General features: G+C 35.6%; 4 protein-coding genes across 7 annotated transcripts; 3 read left to right on the top strand and 1 right to left on the bottom strand.

Annotated features, from left to right (window-relative positions):
• The first annotated feature begins 8,289 nt into the window (after positions 1–8,289).
• On the top strand, positions 8,290–10,705 carry LOC122282734. Its single transcript, XM_043094736.1, has 3 exons — positions 8,290–8,507; positions 9,461–9,612; positions 10,454–10,705. Exons 1-3 carry the CDS (start codon positions 8,438–8,440, stop codon positions 10,469–10,471), a joined length of 240 nt encoding a protein of 79 aa, XP_042950670.1. The 5' UTR covers positions 8,290–8,437; the 3' UTR covers positions 10,472–10,705.
• Positions 10,628–11,747, bottom strand: LOC122282733 (NAD(P)H-quinone oxidoreductase subunit S, chloroplastic-like). The gene has a single exon (XM_043094735.1). It carries the CDS (start codon positions 11,503–11,505, stop codon positions 10,789–10,791), a length of 717 nt encoding a protein of 238 aa, XP_042950669.1. The 5' UTR covers positions 11,506–11,747; the 3' UTR covers positions 10,628–10,788.
• Positions 11,748–14,114: 2,367 nt separating this feature from the next.
• On the top strand, positions 14,115–20,612 carry LOC122281720. Of its 4 annotated transcripts, none has more exons than XM_043093465.1 (8): positions 14,115–14,248; positions 15,815–15,951; positions 16,136–16,232; positions 16,319–16,401; positions 16,772–16,835; positions 16,935–17,052; positions 18,955–19,109; positions 20,195–20,612. In XM_043093465.1, the coding sequence occupies exons 2-8, from the start codon at positions 15,827–15,829 to the stop codon at positions 20,276–20,278; spliced, it is 726 nt and encodes a 241-aa protein (XP_042949399.1). In that variant the 5' UTR covers positions 14,115–14,248; positions 15,815–15,826; the 3' UTR covers positions 20,279–20,612. The 4 variants fall into 4 exon arrangements, with proteins under 4 accessions (XP_042949399.1, XP_042949398.1, XP_042949400.1 ...); XM_043093464.1 differs by having other exon boundaries at positions 14,175–14,338; XM_043093466.1 differs by lacking the exon at positions 14,115–14,248 and adding an exon at positions 14,392–14,411.
• Positions 20,613–22,597: 1,985 nt separating this feature from the next.
• Positions 22,598–25,415, top strand: LOC122281722 (nucleoside diphosphate kinase 3). The gene is made up of 7 exons (XM_043093468.1): positions 22,598–22,843; positions 23,340–23,477; positions 23,967–24,004; positions 24,090–24,140; positions 24,327–24,494; positions 24,578–24,690; positions 25,006–25,415. Exons 1-7 carry the CDS (start codon positions 22,762–22,764, stop codon positions 25,127–25,129), a joined length of 714 nt encoding a protein of 237 aa, XP_042949402.1. The 5' UTR covers positions 22,598–22,761; the 3' UTR covers positions 25,130–25,415.
• Positions 25,416–25,567: the final 152 nt, after the last annotated feature.

Here is a 25,567-nt window from a genome sequence, read left to right as displayed (position 1 = left end):
CTTGCCGTTAATGAGAATCGAAAAGGTAGTTGTGGTAATACATTCTCGAATCAAGTTTATCCAACCTGTGCTATATCCCACTAACTTCATGACCAAGAATAAGAAATCTCACTCAACCATATCGAAGGCTTTTTCCAAGTCTAACTTTATTGCCATCTGACATTTTTTCCCACCTTTCTTTTTAAGATGATGGAATAATTCGTGAGCAATAATAATAGGGAATAACTTAAAACCAGACAATCCTACAACTCGTATTTATCGGAGGCCAATAGGTGATAGACACGTTAGTGAGACAGAAACAGGTTCTGACTGCCGCAATGCAGGGAAACAAGTCCCCCTTCTCAACCTCTCTCTTTACGCGATTCAGCTGCCATCACTCTTCTCTGTTTCCCCAGGCTTCCCTTCCGAACCTTTCTCCTTTCCGAAACAAGTCCCCCTTCTCTCTTCCGAACCCAGGCTTCCCTTCCGAACCCAGTCTTCTTTGTTTCGAACCATCTTCTACGTTTGATCGAAGACGAGTTCCATCTTCTACTTTGCAGCCATCTTCTATTTTTCTTTGCTTTTTCTACTTTGCAGTACACATCTTTCTCTGGCCACCGAAACCCATCCATGAAATCATTTCCCATAAAAGTAGTTTTACCCTAACCCCTAACCCTCCCCCTCCCTCACGATCTGTATAAAAACGAAACCCAAAAAAAGCACTCCCTCCCGATCTCCATAAAATCGAAACCCGGAAATCACCTCCCTCTCGATCTCAATAAAACCGAAGAAGAAATCATGAAAAACATAATGAAGGTAAGTTTACTATTTTTTAGCTTTTTGTGGGTTATTTCCGGATTGTTTGCGTTGGAGTTGCTCATTGAATTATTTTTTTCCAATTGCTTGTGGAATATGGTTAACTTAAATATAGGATGAATACATACGGCATAAATATTTCCTGTCCAATATTCATTTACTTTAAACGCTTTGAATTTTGGAGATAATTTATTTTTAATTTTTATTTGTAATTATTATACTTCCTTCTTTGAATCTCAACTAAAAGGATTCAATATTCTGGATGAATGATGGCATATGATGGTAGGGAACAACAGTACGTAGTAATGTACTCCATCCGAAACAAATTCTTATATTGCACGACTTGTATGTTGCATTTAAATCAATATTGGCAAGAAATTGTGATAAGTATTTTGTCTCGTTTGACACTAAGAAACACTAGCCTATGCACAATCTTAAACAATTCTCATTTGACTAGCTTCCTATCTCACCCAGAAAATATTGCATGCCCCTTATCAGCTTTGCATTCTGTAAGATAGTAAAGATATTGGAGTTAGCACTCGCTAGCTAGGTTACGACTTATAATTCTGAGTAGAGGAAACATACAAGGTTAAAATGATGACACCAATAAACAAGTTTTCTCTCAAAATACATATTAGCATTATTAGCTTAAGTTAGCACTAAAAATACATAATCAGTCCTTGCCTTTTACTGATTCAGTCCTTGTCAAATGCAGTATGATTATGACAGCAATGTTAGTTCAAGTTCTTGTACTTGAAGAGCAAAACATGAAGCTACTATTTTGGAGAGACCATTTTGCCATTGTGGAATTCCTTCAAAGCTAAGGATTTCTGCCAAACATACTAGTTTTGGCAAACGGTTTTTTAATTGTCCGAACTATAAGATGAAGAAATAATGCTCATTTTTTCAATGGGTTGATTTTGAAATGGAATAAAATACTTGTTGCAAAATGACATTGGAGTTAACTCAAAGAAGAAATGACAGGATCAATCAAGAACGTTGGCTGGCTGAAGAAGCAAAGTTTAAAGCTATGGAAAAGAAGTATAAGAGGACATTATTCTTGTTATGATTATGTATTGTTGTACTTTGTGTTGTAATTATGTTGAAGTTTGAATGATAAATAGCTCAATGAATGTAATTCTTGAAAATGAGCTTGATGTATATTGGTTGATGGTTGTTGGTTGTGGTATGTATTTTGGTTAACTTGGAGATGTTTGTCAAACTGGGATGCTGTGAATATTGAACTGAAGTTATGAATATTGAACTGAGAAGTTGTGAATATTGATCAAAATAGGGGGTTCTTGAAAATGAAAAAAAAAAATCAGTTTCATTGTGTAGGGGGGACATCATGTCTGAGTCGCTTTTGTAAAACCAGAAACAAAGAAAAAGTAATCAATTCTTGGAGACCGTTGTGATTAAAAGTAATCAATTCTTGGACACAATCTAGTTTGTTTTCACTGTCTCAAACAAAATAACAAATATTTCTGCAAGCCATCAATAAAGCAACTAGAAGTGTCTACAGCTGAGTGGGTCGGCAAGCACAATCATTCTCATCTTGGTGTCACTTTTCTCAAAGCAACAAACATAAAAAAGAACTCAATACTCGGATGCACAGATAGGAATACTGGGAAGTTTCACGCCTCAAATATTATTGAACTCCCTTACCAAATTCACATAATAAAAGCAGAGCACCTAGGCTAAGAAAAAAATACTGAGCACAAAAAAACAAAGCAACTGGGTTCATATCTAATTAGATTATCACAAAAATACACTTGCTACATGGAAGCTTGCTGAATCACAAGTAGCAGAATTTCATACATGCTACCAAATAATTTGTACCAAATCCATAGAGGTCAAAACCATATATTACCAAGTACATACATAGCTCCAAATACATAGCTCCAAATAGAAAGTACCAAATACATAGCTCCAAATACATACTATCAAATAAATAGATCCAAATACATTGACCCCAAAAAATTCAACAGCACCATCACTTTCCATATTGAAGTCCTATAGCATTAAAAATATCAAATAAGTATACATGGTAATAAACACATAAATTCAACAACACCCAACTAATTCACCAACCTCATGTCACATGTTCTTCAAGATCCACCCTTTGTGAGCCAAGTTCTTCATTTATGTTTCCAAGATTCCTACATGGAAGACAATAAAAACATAAAAATCATTACTTATTAGATTAAAACAAAATCAAAATTTTTAGATAAATACTATACCCCAACGAAGGGCAATTATTCTTTTTATGGCCCTCAATTTTGCAAATGCTACAACGCCTTTTCTTCATTACTTGAGTTTCTTTTGGGTTCTTTTCTCAAAGATTTCGGTCTTCCTTTCGTTGGCACTCGTTGAGGATCTTGTACAGTTTATGAGAAATTTGAGATTATTTGTGATCTTAACATAGGAGAATCATTACGTGACATGTCTCCGGCTTCTAAATTTATTTTTCCAACATCTTCCATCAAAAGCAACTCTTTGTGTACCTTCTCTAAGGCAAGAGAAAGGTGGTTCATTTTAAAACTTGATTATGAGCCAAGTTCTGCAATATCGTAAAACTGCATTATCAACTTATTTTTTCGCATTACCGGATCTTCTTGTGTCATTACATGCCCTTCAAAAACTTGTATTTCAAGTATTGTTCGACTCTTAGCATTGATTGTCCATCTCTCTACCACATAGTGAGAAGGCAACACATCTAATTTTGATTTTTTTGGAAGGACACATAGGATATGCCTACAAACAATAACAAGAAACTCAAACATATGACATGTGCATATTGCCTTCGCTTCTCTACTCTCCAAATTCACATAATAAACACGTTTATCTTTGCCATTAGTTGCCATCTCATATATCTTACTTTCACCATCTTTCTGAACTTTGGTAACTTTGTATCGTTGGCTATTAAATAACTCATCTTAAAATATTTCAAAAGACTTCCTAGTATACACTTTTGCCGCCTCTTCTTCAATTGTCCAACATGTTTTCAAAACCGCTCTAGTTGACTTCGTTCTCACATCCTTCTATTTCTCCTTAAAATAACTTGCATCTAAGGCTTTATTGTATTGATGCACAAAGTCACTCACCATCGTGCTTGAACCAACATAATCCTTGAAAAATTTATTCATGCTCTCACTCCTTTGTGTGGTTGACATACCCGCACAAAACGTGGTTCGCAAGTAAGCTGGAACCCACTTTTCCCGTCAATTATACAGATTTTGCAGCCAATCATTACCAACTAGATCATACTTCACCATTATTGAACTCCATTCCTCCTCAAACTCATCACATGTTATTGTCTCATGAATACAATGATGAAATTCTTTTGAAAATTCAGGAAACTTGTTGTAGACATGTGCCAAATGTTCTGAAATTTTTTTTAAAATATGCCACAAGCACAACCGGTGAGTTGTATTTGGGAGTACCTCTGCAATGGCCTTGGCCATGGCTTTGTCATCATCAGTAATAATAGTTGAAGGGGCACGCCCAAGTATTGCTTCCTGCCATGTTCTCAATAACCATATATAAGATTCAGCTGTTTCATTAACTAACAATGCACGACCAAACATTATGGTTTGGTGATGATGATTAACTCCTGAAAACGTCACAAATGACATCTTATAAATATTTGTGAGATACGTCGCATCAAACGTCACAACATCACCAAAATATTGATATGCAGACCTTGATCTTGCATCTGCCCAAAAACAGCTTCCCATACACTCGTTTTCATCAACCTGCATGGAGTACACAAATCCAGGTTCTTTACACTGTTGATCAAGAAAGTATTAGGGCTGTACACCAAACCGAGGAACCGACCTCCACCGACGGAAACCTGCAGCCGGACGCCGGAACTGGCGAAGAACCGGTCGGCGTTCGAGGTAAAATATATAGAAACCGACGTCGGCCGGTTCGGTTTCGGTTCTTCTGTGCTAAAAATCACTGAACCGGCCGACCGGTTCTTATTTATACCTTTACCTTTATTACGTATAGAAACGACGCTGTTTCACTTATGAAAAATTGAAACGGCGTCGTTTTAGATCCAGGAAACACAAAAAAATATAAAGGAACAGCACCGTTTGGCGGCGCTGTTTGGCTTAAGCCAAATGGCGCCGTTCCAAAATGAGATTAAAATCGTCCCAGCCCCTTCTTCTTCCTCCCGTCTCCTTCTTCCTCCCTAGGTTTTCTGCAACCTTCCTCCGAGAACTTTCATGGTAGACGACGGCGCCACTTCCCTCCTTCGTCACAGACACGCCGACGGCAGATTGAAGACCGTGCCGACGCAGTCGAGACCGATGGCATCGGTTTTCTCTTCCCCAGTCGATCGGTTTCGGCCGGTTGGAAGAACCCCTCTCCCACGTCGGTGGGGTTTCGGTTTGGCATCGAAACCGACGCCGACACATCGGTTTACAGCCCTAGAAAGTATGCATACAATCGTTGTGCATCTCCTTCCTTAAATAATTTTCTTCTTTTATTTCCCAAATAATTCTCGACATCTTTACCAATACAACCAATGTTAAAATCACTACCTGATTCTTTGCTCAACACCGACATTATCTTCCTTGTCGATACTCCGGACTCATTCAAAGTGAGAATGAGTTTTTTTTTGCACATGTGTCACTCCTCTATGCCCATGGAGCAAGCTGGTACTTCTTGGTGTGAGTAGATCATGATTGTGTTCAGGCACGAACTTGCATGCTACCCACCTTTTACCATCCTTTTCTATACATATAATAGCTTTACACCCAATTTTTGTTTCAGCATGTTCGGGAATTTTTCTTTCTTTTTGTTTTAAACTTTCAAGCCTAAACCCTTCCATTGTACAAACATAGTGTACTCCTTGTAATTTTCTGTCCTCTCTCGATAATACAGTATGGTTGGTCCTCATTGTAAAACGTTTTCGTCTTGCATACGCTTTATAAAATGCTTGTGCATCCTCAACCTCATCAAATTCTTTCCCAACAAATGGTTCAAAATTTCCACTACTGAAAGTGAAAATCAAATTGACTCTATCTCCTACATTCACTCCATCTCCATCACCATCTCCCAAATTCACAACGTCTTCCATGTCCAATCCATCTCCCATGCTAACATCACATTGCTCTTCCATAGTTTCATCTTCAAATATTTCATTTACAATGCCTTGTGGACAGTTTCTACTCGTTACTATGTCAACGTCATCACTGTCCGAACTCCATCCAAAATCCTTCATCCAACATAAAACAATGTTATATATATTACATATTGAATATTATATGTATAATATTGAATCCAAATAATATTACCAAACAGATTTAATACCATAATTTTAACTGTAGGTGCATCAGTGTTTGAACCGTGGGAAATTGAAGCCAAAACCCTACAACAAAAACAAAGTGACTATTCTTCATCAATGGTACTGGTGAAAAAAACAATAGCCTGTTTCATAAGGTCCTATCAATTTACTAGCAACTTTTCAAGTAATAATAGTGCCTCTAAGTATCATACATTGAAATTATTCATGGTTAATAGGAATCTTTTTAATGATACATACAGGTTTAATCTTTAGATAACAAGACATAGACATTTACAATGTAATCGAATAAAACTCATTTTGCAAGATAGTGCACCTGGGCTAATTAATGCGGAAAACTTTTGCAACACTTTACAAGATCTGCACATTTGCTTTAACAAAAACACTTTTGCAAGACACTTTACAAGATCAAATCCCTTTTATGCGGAACACTTTTTCAAGTCATTACCCATCATGACCCATGGGATCTCCTACTGTAAACCTAGTGAATCTAATATTCACGCATAAACAAGCTTGAAAGAAGACAAATTAACACCAACTGGAAAATGATAGACGCGCGCGAGAATAGTAAAAATAGAAACCTTGATGAACTTGGGATAAACTGATTTTTCTACGTTGCTTGCTTCCGATTGAGCTTCAGATTTAGTTTCAGATTTAATGTTAGGGTTTCTAAGAGAGAGAGAGAGAGAGAGAGAGAGAGAGAGAGAGAGAGAGAGAGAGAGAGAGAGAGAGAGAGAGAGAGGTATCCGGTTTCAGCTCAACACAAAAACAACGAAGATGACTCGATTTATTCCCTACATCGTGCAGTACAGACTTTAAAATGTACCTCTTACATGGCAAACTGTGATTGGCCTCTATTATTCTCTGTTTATAGGACCCTCCGGTCCGAAGCGTTTCTGATAATAATATTCTCCCTTATACGACGACCTGGGATAAATACTATTTGAAGTGGGGATATAATGTCATCTAAAGTTGCTTTGAAACAGTTGGCCAATATTTTAGTAATGATTTTATAGATGACATTTGTGAGACTGATTGGACGATAATGACTCGGGTTATTTGGATTTTGAATTTTTGGGATGAGAGCTAGATTGATGTGGTTTATTTGCTTTAATAGCTTGCCACTCACGAAGAAGTTCTACACTGCTCCTATTACTTCCTTTTTGATAATATGCCAATAGTGCTTGAAGAAGAGCGTTGTCATACCATCCGGGCCTGGTGCTTTGTGGTTTGAAATTTGTTTGAGAACACCTAATATTTCCAGTTCATTTGGCACTGCTAAGAGAGTTTCATTTTCTTGATCGGTGATTTGCTTTTCAAATAAGTTTTCTAGATAGTCCGGGAAGCTTGGATTTGATGAAAGATATATGGATAAAAAATGACTAACAAAAGTATTTTCAATAATAAATTGGTCCATAGACCAATTACGAGCTAATGGTCCCTAGACCAATTAAACTTTGGTGAAGCTAAAAAAAGGTGCTCTTAATTGGGTCTATACCTTTGAATCGGGTCTATACCTTTGAATCACTAGGTCCATTAATGGTCCCTAATCCACATCTTGGCCCAGCAACTATTCAGATAGCCTTATTTTCAGAAAAGTAGATTTTATAAAACTAAGTTTATATTACATCTATTTTTATAATATAAATTATTTTATAATCTAATGTATTCATTGTTAGTCAACGCTGGTGGTTTTTTTTTTTTTTTAAATGTCAAGACGGTCGCTTAGAAAAACAGAAAATCCGAAATATTTCAACTATAAAATAATTAATTAAATATAAATTTATAAATTAGTATGATTTAATATGATATATTATATTATAAAATTATTTTTATTATAAAATAAAAAGAATAAATAATATTAATTTCTTTAATTTGTGATTTTATTTATATATATACTTTTTTTGTCTATTATAACAAATGCAGGATTTCGTGACGGAAAGTTAGTTAATTGGAAATGTCGAATGTGAATATAATTAAGAGACCGTTTAAATTTATAAATTATCTCATCTTATTTTATTATAATTTTTTAAAAATTTTAAATAAAATATAATAAATAATTTAATTTTTTTAATTCTAATTTAATTTTTAAAAAATTTAAAATAATAATAATATTAAAACATAATATTTTATTTAACCCTGATTTAAAAGCATTTACCTCCGTATCCAAACATTCCCTAAAGACCGGTCTTACTGTTTATTCAAGCACAAGTCGCCGCCATCTCAAAGAGACGTCTCTGTTCTGTTGTTAAAGTCTTTCTGAGTTCTCGAGAAGTCCCTATTCGTTTCGCGCACACAGACACACCGTAGAGGCTAAAGCCAGCGAGCGAGATGGGTGGAACCCAGATAATGAAGAGAATACCGCGCATCAAATTTCCTCAAAGACGACCTAAACCCTCGGGTCTGTTACCCTGCGTCTCTCCCTTTCTCTTTTTAGTTCTATACGTGCTACCTCAACATTTAGTTTTCATGTCATTTTCTTAGATTGATTGATGATTTTTACTTAAGTTTATAGATTTGGATATGTTTAGCTGAATTTAATAACTCAAGCACCACTTGGATTCTAAAGCGTCATATTTACGCTAGATGGTCCGATTTTATGAGCATTTTGCTTTTCCTTGATATTACTTTGACTCCATTGGTTCATCAAGAGTTTTATTTGAGATCAGATCTTGTGCGAGTGAGAAGATTAGAGCATTTTTTTAATATCTATAGTGTAGGAAAGATGCCCCATTGATATCTTCCTAACAGTCCATTCTTGTGAGTCCTAACGGACCTGAGATTTAGCCACTTATATTAGAAAAAATAAACTTAAGCGCCCGCGGGGGGGTGTCAGTGTAGGCAGCGAATTCTATTTTTCGTACAGTCTCTGATATCTCTGTCTCTCTGAAGATTTTATTGGCTACCCTGAAATGGTGGGGAAAGTTAATATGTTGTTCTTAGTTCATCTAGAGTTGGAGGTGTATTTGGACGTTTTTAATTCAGCAACAAAGCTTTAGACTGTGACTTTTTGGGGGGTGAAACATTAGAAGTAAATAAGATAGACATACTTTTGTTATCATCCATCTCCTTCGTCTTGCTCCTTTTGTGTCTTCATTCAGTAATTTTTCCATTTTAACTTGTCATATATTAACATTTCTTTTATGCTATGTGAGAATTATGTTATCTTATGGTGCAAAAGGGTGCTTCAGCACGTGTTCTTTGGATGATGCTGACCAGATACCACTTTGTTTACATTATGCATTATATAGTTAGAGAATGACTTGGTGCTTTAAAAGGCCCTTGTAATAATTTTTTGTCCACAAATTTTTTTCTTCTTTCAAGAATTATCATTATTGAGTAAATCACTTGCAGACTCTGCATCCCAGACTCAAACAACTTATACACCTGGTGATTCTGGTCAAACTTACTTCTTTGGTTCAAAAGTCTCAACAACTGTTGGAGGGAAAGCTTCTCTTCAGCCCAAACGAACACCAGTGTCCAATGAGGAGATTGAGACTATTTTGGTAGGCATAGAGCTCCTTGTTAAGTCGTTGCAGCGATTTTTACGTTTACTCATTGATTTGTCTCCCTTCTTATGCAATGAACTGTACTAACGTGAAGTGTGGGAAGGGATTGAACTAGAAAATTACTATTGTGCATGGTGGTTGTCTATTCTTTTCTCCTTTTTTTTTTTTGCAAATCACAAGGTAGTGAAATTGGATTAAGTTCTGGCTGTTTTTCTTCAAGTTTTGAGGCATTGAAGTATTGAAGTTCATCATTCCAACCAAAAAGGAAAACCCATCTTTCTACTGTTGTACTCTTCTCGTTTGCATATTAAGTTTTTGGAGATGTGATTGCTTAATATCAGCCTTGTTGTTGGAGTGAATGAGATCAAGAGGATTGGTATTTGCTCTTTTATTTTCAATAATCGACTTCCCTCTCATTATTAATTTACTAGCTGGAAAACTGACGAGTTCTTTAGTTATGAGACATTGAAGTATTGAAGTTCATCATTTTAACCAAAAAGGAAAACCCACCTTTCATGTTTGGAGCACTGTTGTTGGAGTGAACGAACAATAATCAGCTTCCTTTCCAGTTTACTAGCTGGAAAAATAATATCTTGATGTGTAGGATTACTGAACAGATCAATCTTGCTCTGTACATGTGCACGAATCATTGAAGCATTTTCAATACAGAAACAGAATCCTCAGTATTGTGACGATGATGATTATCGTCAATATTGTCACCAATTGAATATTAAAGCTTCTTATCTATTGTCTTCTTCTTTTTTTCTTACCATTCAATAAATTTTTTTCCTTTTTATCCAGTTGTTAGAAACTGACTGTTTTTTCAATCTTTTGGCAGTTGGGTGGCTGCTTCTGATATTTTGATGGAGCTTTGAGAAGGGATGACGAGGCGGAGATTTCTCCACCGTTCTTTAGTTTTTGAAATACTCAAAAGTTCACTTTCTACAGATTGTTGCATTGTAACGATTTTAAAGGAACAATGTCGTAATTAAAAAATTAAATACAGCGCACATAAACACAGCCGTGAATTTGAAAGCTGTGCTTCTTTTGTCTAATTGAACACCGTTGAAAGGAAGTGTTTACAGATGAAGTTACTCTGCCTTTGCCTATGTTGTCAGAACTACACATATGGCATATACATGAACTTGATACAACAGATATGGAAAGATGGAATCATTTTGAATCCTTTTTCTCAAGCAGAGGCTCGAGGATAGCAGACTTGGGATTCTTCAATGGAGGGCCCTTTTCCCTGCGTTGCAGCTCATCCAATCGGAAAGTAATTAATCTATCCCAGTTTCCTCCCTCGAAAAGAACCCCAGCCTTTCCATCCGTGATTCTCTGAACAATACCGCAGTACATGTAATATGGGTTGTTGGGGTTATTCACAATGGCAATCATACCAGGCATTAAGAGCGGCAATTCTGGAGCTTTTGGCTTCTTCGAGCTGGTAACTTCGAGTAGATTTGCTGAATCTGCTGCTGTTTTCCTTGGAGGTGGGTTTCTTTCTATGAATGTTATCAAACCCTTCTCCCCACCGGGAAACCCCCCAGTTAGCCCCATCAGCTCCTTTTCGAAAGCGTCCTCTGGAACATTGCCAGGTGTTGATATCGCAACGCTACCTGATTGTTCTTGCTTTGCATCAGAAGCTGAAGATGCCTGTTCTTCAATGTTTTTCTTCAGCTCCTGCTGAAGACCTTGTTCCCCATTGCAGAGCCCTCTGCCTCCCAGGATTTGGGATAGGTCAAATTTGGCACATGTGGTTAGGGGTTGGGTTGATGACTGTTTCTGAATCGTGAAAAAGGGTTTGAGAAAGAGGCGGTTTCCCCCAAGAAACTGGGATTTGAGAGGAGGGCCTGGAATGCTTGGGAGAATGATGGACGAAGAGGCCATGCTTTGTTCTGTGGCGGTCTGCCAGAAAGAAGAAAGTTAAGCCTCATGTTTCAATCCTGGCCACATGGGAGCTTTTGTTAGATAGTCCTATCTTCTTCAATTATTTGCTTCATCCTCTATTTTACACACACACACACACACACACACACACACACATTCTTTCATTGGAGATGCTACATTTTATCACGACAAGACACTCCAAATGTTCTGGCCTTTGAGGATGTCGAATAGCTGACTGGAATTGAGTGCCTCAACTCCCACTTGCAAATTTACCCACCATTTACCAACATAGTGGACTCTACTTTGGAACCAATTTTAAGAAAAGACATGGAGGAGGACAAACGCCATCCACAAATTGAAGGTGTAAAGTGAATCAGCTGAATTAGGTAGAAGCCAATTGGTCGTCCAATTCCAAAAGGCAATATAAGGGCAGTTGTACATAATTACCTAGTGGGGTATGGCTATGCTTTGAACATTATCACTTCCCCCACCTTCTCAACCCATACTGATTAGCAATTATTTCAGTCATATGGGTCACTCTTTTTCATTATGTGCTTGTTCTCTTGTAATTAGAAGGCTGGCAATCACGTATCAATCCTTTTGTTTCACGTATCCTGTGATTTGTGGCCATGGCCACCGTTTTGGCATCTTGCATCATCAAAACCTTTACAATGGGCAGGATTTTCGTTCACAAATTGTAAATGACCTCTCTCTTATTTATGTATATTATTTTTCTGAATTTAAAGATTGATTTTCGTATGGCAATCTTCTATAATCTCCCGTTGTTACTCAATGCAGGTAGAGATTCAGTGCTATATATACTTAGATTAGTGTTAATTCAAAAGACCCATTTTATCATTTTTTTTTTAGTTGGAATTATCAATTTCAAATTTTATAATTTTCAGCATATCAATAACTGACATGTCAACACCTAGGTTAGGTTTAGATAGTGAGTTGAGATGAAAGTTAAAAGTTGAAAGTTGAAAAACATATTGTTTGAATATTGTTTTTTAATATTATTATTGTTTTGAGATTTGAAAAAATTGAATTGTTTATTACATTTTATGTGAAAATTATAATGATTAAATGAAATATGATGGATTGAGAGTGTTTCTCAATCCAAACTAAATCTTATTATTACGTGAGTAAAAATTGTAACTATAAATATTATTTTCCTTACAGCTGTTATATATCATTTAATTAAATATGTTTTAAAATAAAGTAACACATTAATTAAAAGAAGTTACGTACAAAAGGGGTTTGAGAACCGTATAATCCCCAACACAACACTTTAGAAAGAATAATGCTAGGGTAATTGAGAAAAGTGACTCAATGCATGGTATCATAGGGCAAAATTACATTTTCCCTATTTTATTTTATTTTCGAATATTTTTTAAACCATTTTAAACATTTTAAAAAAAATTACAAACACATTACTAAATACTTCCTTATTTAATAAAAAATTGGTAGCTTTGGGAAGCATTTTCCCTTGGGAAATAAAAACCAAAAGATAAGATTTGGCGCACAAAAAGTTAAACCTCGCCCATCTCCATGGTTTCGGTCAAACCAAGGGGAGCCGTTTTGTTTGGCGGTTTTAATACACTTTGATCTGTAGTCTGTGATTCCAGAATTGGAAACTAGGACAAATGCATCTTGCCGCACTGTTCTTGACTGACCGATTAAGAGACATACTTTGCTTTTTCCTGCAATCTTTTAAAAGCGAGAGGACAAAAAGCTGCCTCTCAAAGAAGAAAAATGCTTGAAAAGGTGTATCCTTGGGATAGCAATGCGTTGGTCATAAACAGTACTGATAGTTTTGTGCCTTTTCTTGTACTGCATGCTAGATCAACAATTTCTGGTACTCATGGTGCCATGGGTGCTAGTTTTTGGAGGAAGCATGCATGGTGCTAGATCGGGCCACATCCTTCCTAAATACTTGAAAAAAAAAAAAAAAGGAAGAAAAAGGTTTCCTTGGTACCAAAAAAATCTTGAAGTAGGCTGCCATCGTATCTTCGATGGTGTTTGGGGGTAGAGACTTTAGTTTTCGAAGGAAGCGAGAGGTAATGTTGGTTTGTAGTAAAGAAATATTCTCTACACATATTCGTTTGAAACTATTCATAAGTTGTTTTATGTATTCTGTGAAGGAGGATGATAATATAGATTATGTTATTTCGTTAACTATAATAATGTTTATTCAAAGATTAATGACATATGTATAATTTTTTTTTTATAATTTTGTATATAATATATGATTTAAAATAAAGTATTTATATAAAATGATGTTATTTGTATTATCTCTTCATGTCAGAATTATTATCTCTTTAAAAAATAAAGACGAGTAATTTTATATATTACGAAGATAAAATGTTAGGCATATATTATTGATAGATACTATTTTAATATTTATAAAAAGGAGTCTAATAAAATGATATTACTTTTATTAATAATTTAACAAAACATCATTCGTTTATCGTTATCTTCCTCCAAAATCTAGTCATGAATCCGTAAGTTGATACAAATCCTTGATTCTACCTGCATACATGTACGCCAGCGAACCATTCATCCACTGCCACGTGATAGGCGTGAAAGCCTAAAAGGGTCTTTTTGCATTAACCACCACTGCTGAAACTACCGAACAGTCATACAATAGAACTACGCTCAACATTCGTGGGGTCAAAGGCCTGTCGTGAAAGGAAATCCCTCCGTTAATTTAACCCCTTTACAGTAAAGTTTCTTTCTACCGGTACGAGTTTATCCTCGTGATATTCTTATCAAGTTCATATCTTTTCCTTCTCTTTGCAAGTAGATCTCCATTCTTTCTGCAATTTGTGTGGTATGTATAAACTTTTTGACTTATTTAACTATAATATCATCTGTTATCATCAGCTTATGCTTGCTCCGGCCTTGTAAGTTTGTGCTTTTCCATCAATCTTATTTAGGTAGTTTTTAGTGTTTTTCTTGTTTTTGTTTTGAGGTCGAAGGAACACTTTTTTGGGTTGATATTATGATATAAGTTTAGAATCATGGGGCTTATTTTATGTAGTTTTGATGGGCCCTAGATTTTATTCGTATTTAAGTTCTCTAGACTTATACTTTGTTGTGTAATCGTGATCATGGGAAATTACGGGTTTTTTTAGGTGTAATTTGTGAGGGGCTTGGTTGATCTGGTCGAAGATAAGCTAGTTGGGCTACTTTCCTTCGATTTAATTTGAGGGTGCAAGAAACTATTAGATCATGAAGGGGTTCCTTTTGATGTAATTTGTTTTGGGGGTGGGGGGCATGGCTCTTCTTTTCGAAGATGAACTTGGACTATTTTCATTCTTATGTAATATTTTGTGCCAGAAAAATATTGGGGTTATGGAGGGGACGAAAAGAACAATGTTGGGTTTGTAAGTTTGCAAAAAACTATTTTAGATGGAGATGGTCTCATGGTAGAATGGAAAGGGTTTTGTGTACTTGACAAAGAAGTTAGGATGAGGTTTTCTGGAGTTGGTTTGAGTTGTATCATTCGGGTATGTTCTTTGTCCAAGTGTGTAATACCTAAGAAAATAACTGACTTGTGTATTAGGGTGTAGTGAAATAGTCAGATGCTGAGATTATAGAATATCCTGTCTGTTTGATGGAATTTTGGAGGTGTAGCAGTTTTTTCCGAGTGCAGAGGTAATATGTCATCGATAGAACAAATTAAGTAGCTAGACGTTGCAGCATTTTTTATGATCTGATTTCGTGGATTAGGCTACACTAACTTCTTGTGACTTATTGAAGAAACCGGCACAATGTTTATGTTCTTTTACCATTGTTGTCAGTATAGACTTCCCTTTAAAACCTGCACCACTCTCTCAATGGAGGCTGTCTCCTAAATATTGTAACCGTTCATGTTTGCTCAGTCTTCGTCTCTCATCTTTTCATTGCATTTACTTTTACTGCCAGCCACATGAGGAGAATCACTATATTTTCAAGGTTGCAGCAGTTGAGAGTCTTTTTCGTCTCACATAATCTCTTACATGGAAAACCAGGGATTCTGTTTTACTGCTTAATTATCTTCTGCTAGTGACTAAAGTGCAGATAAAGCTTATTTATCAAAAGAAAGAGTATCTATACTCCATTTTTGTTATCAATTGTGGCAATTAAGAAAGACATTTGCCTCTTACTGTATGAACATGTATTTTTTCTCAGAAAGTGTAAGTAAATGGTGAAGTGCTAATGTTCTTATGCTGAGTTGAATTAATGGTTTTAAGATTGGCTATCCATTACACTCTCCCCGTTTCTTTTATTCTTATTTATTTTTGCACCGTCGTCTGGAACATAGAAAAATAGCTTCATGGATGATAGTCGTGGGAAGATAAAGGTTATACCGGATCACTTCACAGCCTCAACAACCAGCGTGGATTCTCATCAAAGCGGAACGTCATTTGTTTCCCTACCACGATCTGACAGTTCTTTGAGGTATTTCATTTTTTTGGGAAAAAACTACTAGAAACTAAACATACAATTTAAGATTTTTAATCTAGAGTCACGGGGTCCACACGGGCACACCTCTGATATGAACAGTGCACACGTGAGAGTCCCGTGACTAGCATTATGGTTTAATCTATCGTTATTTAGTCCTCTTTATTTTGATATAGCATAGGTCTCATAGCTGGACTCGAAAGGGTGCCACTTTCATGTTGAACTTGTTTACCGTACGAGGGATGCCATGGGGTTCTAGCACTGATGGTCAGAAAAAGGTTGATTGAACGGATTTTTAGCAGGGGCCAATGGGTAAAGGTGAATTATCCATGTTTCCTGACTACCAGAATTTTGTTGATTGCAGGTTGAGCTACCTGCTGCTGAAGTAGAATCACTTAGATCAGCAGTTGCTGATTTAGAAGAGAGAGAAGCTCACTTGAAAGCTCAGTAAGTATGACTTGATTCCTAGTTTGTAACTATAATATTGCCAAGAAAATGAAATTTATTTGAGTTGATTATGCTATAGAATCTTAACTTTTTTTGTTGATTTATTGTGTCATGATTAATCACTCATAAGCTACAGCGAAAAAACCTAAAGATAAAGTTCTGGACTATGTGCTTGGGTCTTTAATTGTGAACTGTTGAGTGAAATGGATGTATATGTAACAGCTCCTACTACAAGAAAATCTTCTTCCCTTTATCTCATTTTAATTTCTAACTGTCGGCTTTTCGTAGTGAAATTGACACTAGGATTACATTTTTCGATTATTTTCTGTTTTCTTTATGTTGACACTTATTTTTCTTTTAACATATGCAGGCTGGAACATGTCGATGAACTTTTGCGGTCTGCTCGCCTGTCTGGTTATTTGTACATTCGTACTGTAATGACTATTTTCACTTATTTGCATTTGTTTATACTTCTATATTTCTTGCATCTCACCATCTTAATTGATGATTTGCCTGTTAATTCTACCTAACAGAGGTGGACAGCACTACCAGGAGAACCTCCCCCTTTAGACGATACTGAGGTTGATGACTGGCTTCCTCGCTTTGTTGTCCTTCATGGACTATGTCTATTCTTCTATTTATTGTCTACAGGTATTTGAATTTTAATTGGTACCCCTGTCTTTGTTTACTTTTCGTTTTCTTGGTAGTTTTTTGTCCTTCATCTTATTATTATGAAAGTGGCATCCAGGTTTCTCTATCGTACTGTTGTACTTGATTGGCCACTATAGTTCTTGACCAAAAACTGCAAGATTTGTATGCCTTAGAGTGGGGGAACCAGTCATTCACAGTATCACTGGCTAACCTTAATGGTGTAAATAAGATATTTAGCATTTGAAAACCTTCTTTTATCAGAAAACTGTTCTAAGTTTTTTTTAGAGAAGAATGATGGTACCCTTAAATTTTATTAATTAAGTTCTCACTTTTGGCTAAGGAATACCTTTTACATTGAGTTTACCCTAAAAAGACCAAACTAGTAAAACTAATGCAAATCTAGAAGAAAACTTACATGGCTATATCTAAAACCTACCATGAGTGGCTGTAAACTGAGAGAAAGCTGATGAGAAATATTCCCCCCTGAATCTTAGTGCAAAACTGGAATCCGATGATAACCTACCAAAAGAAAATGAAAGTATGCATATACGACTATTTACATCTACAATTGGGTAAGCCCATTCTATCAAGATTAACAAAACCAATGAGTTGCTTAGGAAGCATGTTAACCGATGAAATCATGAAAATAGCAGTCTTTACCTGCCACCCCTAAATTTGCAAGTCCTCTGCAAGCTAGTTTATTTCCCTGAAAATGGGTTTTACCTCAAGACTCAACCGATAATGCAAATGGATTACTTCTCCCCAAAGCTCAAAATAGGGCCAAGGTGGTTGCTGTTTATCATGGAACCATTTGGCCACAATGAGGGAGTTGGTTTCAATCAAAATATCATTGATAGTTAGCTGGTAGCACAGCAAACGTCCAATTTTCAGAGCTGAGATTAGACTGATAATGCAAATGGGTTACTTCTTCCCAAAGCTCAAAATAGGGACAAGGTGGTTGCTGTTTATCATTGAACCATTTGGCCATAGTGAGGGAGTTGGTTTCTGTGAAATCTCCACTTGTCCCAAAAGCTTAAACTGATGGGACTCTTAGATTTTATTATTTATTTTATATCTTAACACTCTCCCTCACATGTGGGCTAGACTCTCTCTCAATGGGTAGTCCAACACGTGGAATATTTAATTAAATGAGATTGAATGTAGAGTCAGGGTTTAAACTCAGGACCTCTGCTCTGATACCATGTGAAATCACCACTTGTCCTAAAAGCTTAAACTGATGGGAAGAGATAGATTTTATTATTTATTTTATATCTTAACAGTTTCAATCAAAGTATCATCAATAGTTAGCTGGTAGCACAGCAAAAGTCCAATTTTCAGAGCTGAAGTTTCTTCAAATGTGTTAGTGCCTGTTCCAAGATAGCAAGAGAAACCCTATAAAAATCAACCATGATGATCTAGGATAGCACCACCACATCCAGCATATCCTGGATTTCCCTTTGATGCTCCATCAATTGAGTTTCAATAGAAAACTGTTACAACCTTCTTCGTTTTTGTCATAAGTTTCTCGACATGGCTATGAATATTCTTTATTTCAGCTGCCAATTGCACCAATGATTTGGTGACTCTGACTAAGAGTATTGTTTACTGCTATCCAATTTCACTATAAGTTACTGCTTTATCTCAATCTGAAAGAAACACACAGTTTATTTATCAGATTGTGAGGACTATTGAAGGATCGAATATGATAGATTTTAAGCTTAGCAGTTAATAGACTTGCATGGAACATCAATTTAGAGTCTAATTTTGATTGTTTGGGTAAGTAATCAATTTTGCTGCAAAACCTCAAAATCAAATGCAGATTTAACCAGTGAATGATACTCAACCTTTATCCAGAACAACGTATGATTTCCTTGCTAATGAGCTCAAGGAACTTATATGCAGATCTAAGCCCTCAAGACTCCACTCTCCTATCTGACATTGTTGAAATAGGTCCTCTTCCAAGCCTTACACGAGAAGATGAGGAGACCCGATATGCCTTCTATATGCTAACTGGTCAAGGACTGAGATATGAGTGCTCAAGTATTTCTAAGATTCAGGTACATCCAGTTATTTCATGAGTATGGTAATTTGCTATTTCCTTTGCCAAGTTGAGTGTTAATTAGTGACATCTGCATTCCGTTGTCCATGTGAGTTTTGTAAATGGTTTTAGGTTGCAAACTGTTTCATCCAATCTTGTTTTTAAACCTGTATTTCTCACAAGTTATTGAGGATTGACAACCGATGACCGATGGCTTGTATGTTACCATTCCGACTGGTGAGCTGTGTAGAAGGTGAACAAGCTTTGAGAGAAGTTTTCTGATTTCTGTAACAGGCTGTTGCTGAGAGAAGTTTAGAATATGATATAAATTGAAATGAAAAGAGAAGAAGGAGAATGATAGAGAGACTTTCAAGACTGCATTTGTATTATTCTGAATGAATTGAATACAAAGCATAGGTTCCTATTTATAAGAAAATTATATGGAGATGCGATAAAGTAAACAAGTTGAAAATTAAATATCTTGATAATTATGAAAATAAAAAAAAAAATTTAGTTTGATTAGGATAATAATCAAATCAAATTACATTTCTTCATGATAAAGTGAGAATCTATGCAGGGGAAGGGACATAGCATTTAACAGGTCTAGGGTTGCAAAACATGTGTATTTATGTTGCATGCGCACAATTTTACTTGCATCAATGTGGATATGCTAACATGCTTGCATTTATATGATTCCTTATGGTTGTTCTTTTCTTATAATGCTTGTTCTTGCAGGCATTTATCTTGTCTTTTACTTTGGTTTATGTGTGTACATAGTTTTTTTGCAAGTATATCTGCTACCACCATCTGAATATTACGGGAATTATACCACGACACCTTTGGACATTAAATGTTTTTTCGTTCAGCTCCGGGATTAGTCAGGACATTGTTCTCAGGCACCCGATGTCAATAAAAAATTAAATGGTTTTTTGTTAGTGATCAGGAAAGAACTCTGCTAATACGTATTCTCTGTCTTCATAGATATTGAATTGTGGATTACCTACTAGGGTATTGTGGCATCTGGAAAATTTCACTTGAATGAACTTATTCTTCTGATAATCATTTTTTTCCTAATTTGAATTTACTTCCTGCCTCGTTTTCAAGGTGGACTCTTGGTTGTCAGCATTACGAAGTGACTGCAAAGTGGGTTCTGATGCAACAGTTCTAAACGGTTCAAGTCAGATTTAACATCATTTACGCATTTGAACCAGTAAGTAGTAGAAAGATAGAAATTAAATTTATACCTTGAAATCTATCAATCACTTCTCTGTACATAAGCTACACCTTCTTTTTTTTTTTTTTTTTTTTTTTGTATGAAAGATACGGTCTATTTGAATTACATAGAATGTTTTATTTCTGATTGAATTTATGCTGACTAATAACTGCATTGACCTTGCACCGGGCCTTTTCCCATGCAATAAACTGTAAAGGTCTTATATACTAAGTATTCATTCAAAACTTAATGTAAACGGCATAAGTAATTGGAAAGGCACTTGGTGATGATTCTCAGGTTCCCTCTTCAGTTTTGGAGCACTTTGAGAGGAGATGTTTGAGTCCACTTTATTTTATTTTTATTGTCCTTATCTCTCTTTGCACGGTTTTACATAGAAGCTTTTGTAAATATTGAAAGATCAAGCAAAAGGAAGTGGTGGAGAAGAATAGTTCACACATGATCCAAGTGTCCTTACAAGCAAATCAGGTTTTGGGACCAGAATAATCCTACTTATTATCTCCACACACCACATCTATTTTATTTTCTTTTATTTTTTTTATTTTTCCTATAACAAATATGTGGTGTATGGATAAGAAGTAGAACAACTCAATTAGTTTAACAAGAATAAAATAAAATAAAATAATAATATTAAAATAATCAACTAGCTCAATTGATGCTAGTATTTCTTTATTACAAGAAAGGTGGTGCAAGAACTTGATCAGAACGCTGGAGTAAATAGTGTATTCCAGAGGAGAAAGCTTTTTATTATATCAATATATAACACAATAGCTTTATGGGCACATGCCCCGGCTATTGCATCTCTTCTTATTTAGTGAAGAAAATGACAATGGCAACTTGACATGTTACCCCCTGATGATACAAATTCTAATTTCTCAATTAGAATTGAAAAACCAAGTTTAGAATCATGGTTAAACCCCAAAGTTGAGATGGGAAACAGTTCCTTATCATTTAAAAGTCTCATGCAAAAAAGTGAGATTGCATCTTTATGATAGTGTATTACTGTTGAAGAGAACTTCCAAACTATACTTGGGACCAAAGAATTCCTTTGTTCTCTTTGTGGGAATGCAAAACAACGTCTAGAGGTTGTGCACAGCTCCAACCAAAAAGGAATGAATCATCACCATAAGTTAAAGCTAATCTCAAGCTTAACAAGCACGTTGTAGTTTTTGTGGGTAGCACTTTCTTTTGTTTCATATATATTTCTGTGCGTATTGGACAACGGATTCTCGGCATAATGCTTTTACATACAACGTGAATCACGATGTCTCCTTTTGAAGTAGAGCTACTCCCGGGAAAAATGGAAATAGAGAGTGCCTCCTCTCAATTCTTGATAATGTGAAACTCAATCCATGCTCACATGAAAGGGTGCTTTTTGTCTAAGCCAGCTAGTACTAAAGTTTACTTGTACATAGAAAAAGACGAAGCTTCCTGATTCTATTACTCTTTCGCAACATTAGCAGAAAAAGAAGTTTCCTCCATTTGGAATATAAGCAAAATCTCCTTATCATTTCTTTTTTTATCTTTTCTATTTTTGAATTTAGTTTTTCAGTTAAGTAAGCTTATCTTTTCTTCCTCTTTTTTTTTATCAGGTTTTTATTGCATTGTTTAACAAATATTTGAGACGACATGCCCGAAAATAATATAATATTTATATATAGATATATAAAAAAATCATATAAAAGCTAAATAATAATTTTAAGAATTTAAGATAAAATAAAATGAAAATTTTAAAATCTGACAAAAATTGTTTTTCTATAAAAAAAAAAAAATTATTCCTTTTTTATATATAGTTATTTTCAAGTTTTATGTTTTTGTTTAATTTATAATATTTTTTAACATTTAAATCACGTACAAGGTAGGGACCCAATTGTCAAGATTCAAAAAATAAAAATTCCATGTAAGTCATTTTATCTAATTTTTTTTATATATTTTACTAATATGATTAGTTATATTATTTTTTAATAAAAATTAATTATTTTAATCACACTAAAAAATCCATTAAAAAAATCTACTCAAGATATCGTAACTCTTTCAAAAAAATGTTTTGCTACATATAAATATAGTCGCACACTAATTTATATACTAATACTGATTTATTCCTACTTAAAATTTAAATTAACATTATTTTTAATAAAATTTACTTTTTAATCAATCATATTATATTAATATACTGATTAATATATAATTATATTTATAAGTATATTTTTTCCTCGAAAAAAGCCAAACGGAAGTTAAGATCGGTTTCGGACTTTCGGGTAAGGGGTTTGACGTGGCCACCCAAATAGAGAACTCAAAATCTCTCAATCTTTCTCTTCCTCTCTCACGGTCATTCGTCACTACCTCTCTTATCATTTCAGCATCGCACTTTGCGTTTCTACTCGTCACAGCTCCCGGAAAATAGCTCCAAGCCTCCAAACTATTATTCAGTGTACCGAAAATGACCACTCAGATTTTCCGATTTGCTTCCAGAACCTCCAGGTCACTCCTCTCTGCCTCCAAAGGCTCTCGTTTCTACTCCGGTAATATTTCTTGGCTTCCATTTTGCTTTTTCAGTCCATATTTCACGTTGTCATGAATCTCCGATCTTTCTTTCCTTTTGTCTTTCGTAGAGTTCTGTCGCCGAGTATTTCTTCGAGTTGTTTCGTTTTTCCTACAACTCTTGAGCTTAATCTCCCATCTCTGGACCGATTATTAGTTTGTTTGGATGGAGAGTCTACCTTTAAAAACTTTTGCTAAGAAAAAGTCTTCCTTGAATGTGCTTATTTTGCGGATGTTTATTATCATTTTCTGGAAAGAAAAGGATTCAAATTCAGAAATTGATTTCCTTCCTTAAATAAATTGGTCTCGTATTAAAAAAGAATCAATGACTATCAAAACAAAACTGCCATAAGCACGCGTACGTTCTTTCTTTGATTTTTTCATGTTTTTCGTTCCTCTAGCTATTTGCGTAGTTTTTCCCGTCTTTGTGTTTGCAAGATTTCTCTTTGACGATTTTGAGTTGTGTCGTATTTGCAGAAGGACGAGCCGCAGCTGCCGCCGCTACAGTGTCATTGAGAGAAACAGTGCCGTTTCTAGCTTCATACTACAGGAGGGCCGGTTCTGAGAGTACATCTAGAGGATGGATTTCAGGAGTCCTTGCCATTCCTGCAGCAGGTTCGGACAAAAAACGCCCGTCTTTTCGCTAATTTTCAACGCTTTAGTCTGATGATACGGTTTTGACGACATATTTATTGGAAATTCCGCACATCATTTGGTTATTATCTTAGGTGAGAATTGGATAGTTAGTTGACTTTTAAATTATTTATTATATTTTGTGTGAAAATAAAATTGTAATGATTAGATGATATGATTTTAGATAAATTTAGGGCCTTTTTTAATCCAAACTGGCCTTTACTACTTGATTTCAAAATTTAATTCCACTGGTAAAAAAAAATTCCAATTATGACCGCTATGGTCCAGCGAGATCCGTTAACTAGTAATCACAGTCTCCACCTTTGGACAATACCTGACAATTTAAGGAATCTTTTATGGTAGCATGATACCGTTCTTTTGGTCACATGATACTAAGAGGACTTTGCTCCTCTTTTTCCAATTTCTGATTATGATATTTCTGTGTTTGTTTTTATTTTTTTATAATTGTAGCTTACATGCTCCAGGAGCAGGAGGCACATGCTACAGAGGTACTTCAATGACCTGTTTATTACATATCTATTTCACTGTTACCTCTACTCGTGGTGCTCAAATTATGTTCTATTCTCTATTCAGCTAGAGCGCACTTTCATTGCTATCAAGCCTGATGGAGTGCAAAGAGGACTGGTGAGATGCCATAGACTTCTTGCATACTGATTCAAAAATAAATAAATAAAGATACCACAGAGTCAGAGACTTCTTGCATCTTTTTTATATTTCTACTCTCTCTGTGCCCCTTGGTTGAGTTGTGCTCTTCTTTTTAAGTTGGGAACTGGACATTGATCCCATCTGATATTTATATTTGGATACCAGATTTCAGAAATCATATCTCGTTTTGAGCGGAAAGGGTTTAAACTCGTGGCCATTAAAATAGTGATTCCTTCGAAGGAGTTTGCACAGAAGCATTATCACGATCTGAAGGAAAGACCTTTCTTCAATGGCCTTTGCAACTTCCTTAGCTCTGGCCCTGTTCTTGCAATGGTTAGAAGAACTATAACTCTCGTCTTATTAACTAAAACAGCTTTTGATCTAGCTGAACTTAATACTTCTGAAGCTCTCTACAGGTCTGGGAAGGAGAGGGAGTTATTAAGTATGGTCGAAAGCTGATTGGAGCTACGGATCCACAGAAATCAGAACCTGGAACCATCAGAGGGGATCTAGCAGTTGTTGTTGGAAGGTATTGGTTCGAATGATACGCAGATTTGGATTCCTTCTTCAGTCTCACATCTTGATTGCTTACTTCACCCTATGGCCTATCTGCAATCTCTTTTTTTCACTTCTAATTTACATTTAAGTTACAAAGTTATAATTTTGAAGTAGCGCAGAACATAATGATGCCCTTGTTTTGCCAGAAAAAGAATCATGACCCTGGTTACGGTTCTGCTTTTGGTTTCTACATGCATACCGTGTTCATTTCTTAAAAGAGAGAGAGAGAGAGAGAGAGAGAGAGAGCTTAAAAAGAAAATTGACCCGACTGTTGTTTGCCATGTAGAAACATCATCCATGGGAGTGATGGTCCAGAGACTGCCAAGGATGAGATCAGTTTGTGGTTTAAACCAGAAGAGTTGGTTAGCTACACAAGCAACGCAGAGAAGTGGCTCTATGGAGAGAACTGATACTTATTTTTTGCCTTACTTTACTAGTGAGTTGGGTTCCAAGCGAAGGGCGGGGGGTTGGAGCACAATCTTTAGAATAAAAATGTCTTTTGCTGAGGTGAGTGATATCGTGATTTGCCACAAATACAATTGGCTGATCTGAATTTTTAGCAATAATTAGTTCCACCTCTTATCAAATAAAGTAGTGTTATTTATGCATTCATTCAAATGCAAGTTACTAACGGTATCGATGCAGTATTTATGTAAGTTCCAATCTTATCTCGAGCATTCATCTTTTATATCTTAATGAGACTTTGTATTTGAAGTTTTTTGGACTCCTAGCTACTCGGGGTAGAGATAATTGTGAAAAGAGTGCTGCTAGGGTGTCGTCCAGTAGTGATCACTGGGCATACCCCTTGGGCAAAATTCACTTTTTTAATTTTTTTAATTTTCCTTATT

This window comes from Carya illinoinensis, chromosome 11, assembly GCF_018687715.1.
Source record: "Carya illinoinensis cultivar Pawnee chromosome 11, C.illinoinensisPawnee_v1, whole genome shotgun sequence".
Taxonomy (NCBI): domain Eukaryota; kingdom Viridiplantae; phylum Streptophyta; class Magnoliopsida; order Fagales; family Juglandaceae; genus Carya; species Carya illinoinensis.
Note: the sequence above shows the minus strand (reverse complement) of the source record. Positions and strands in the feature narration are given on the sequence as shown.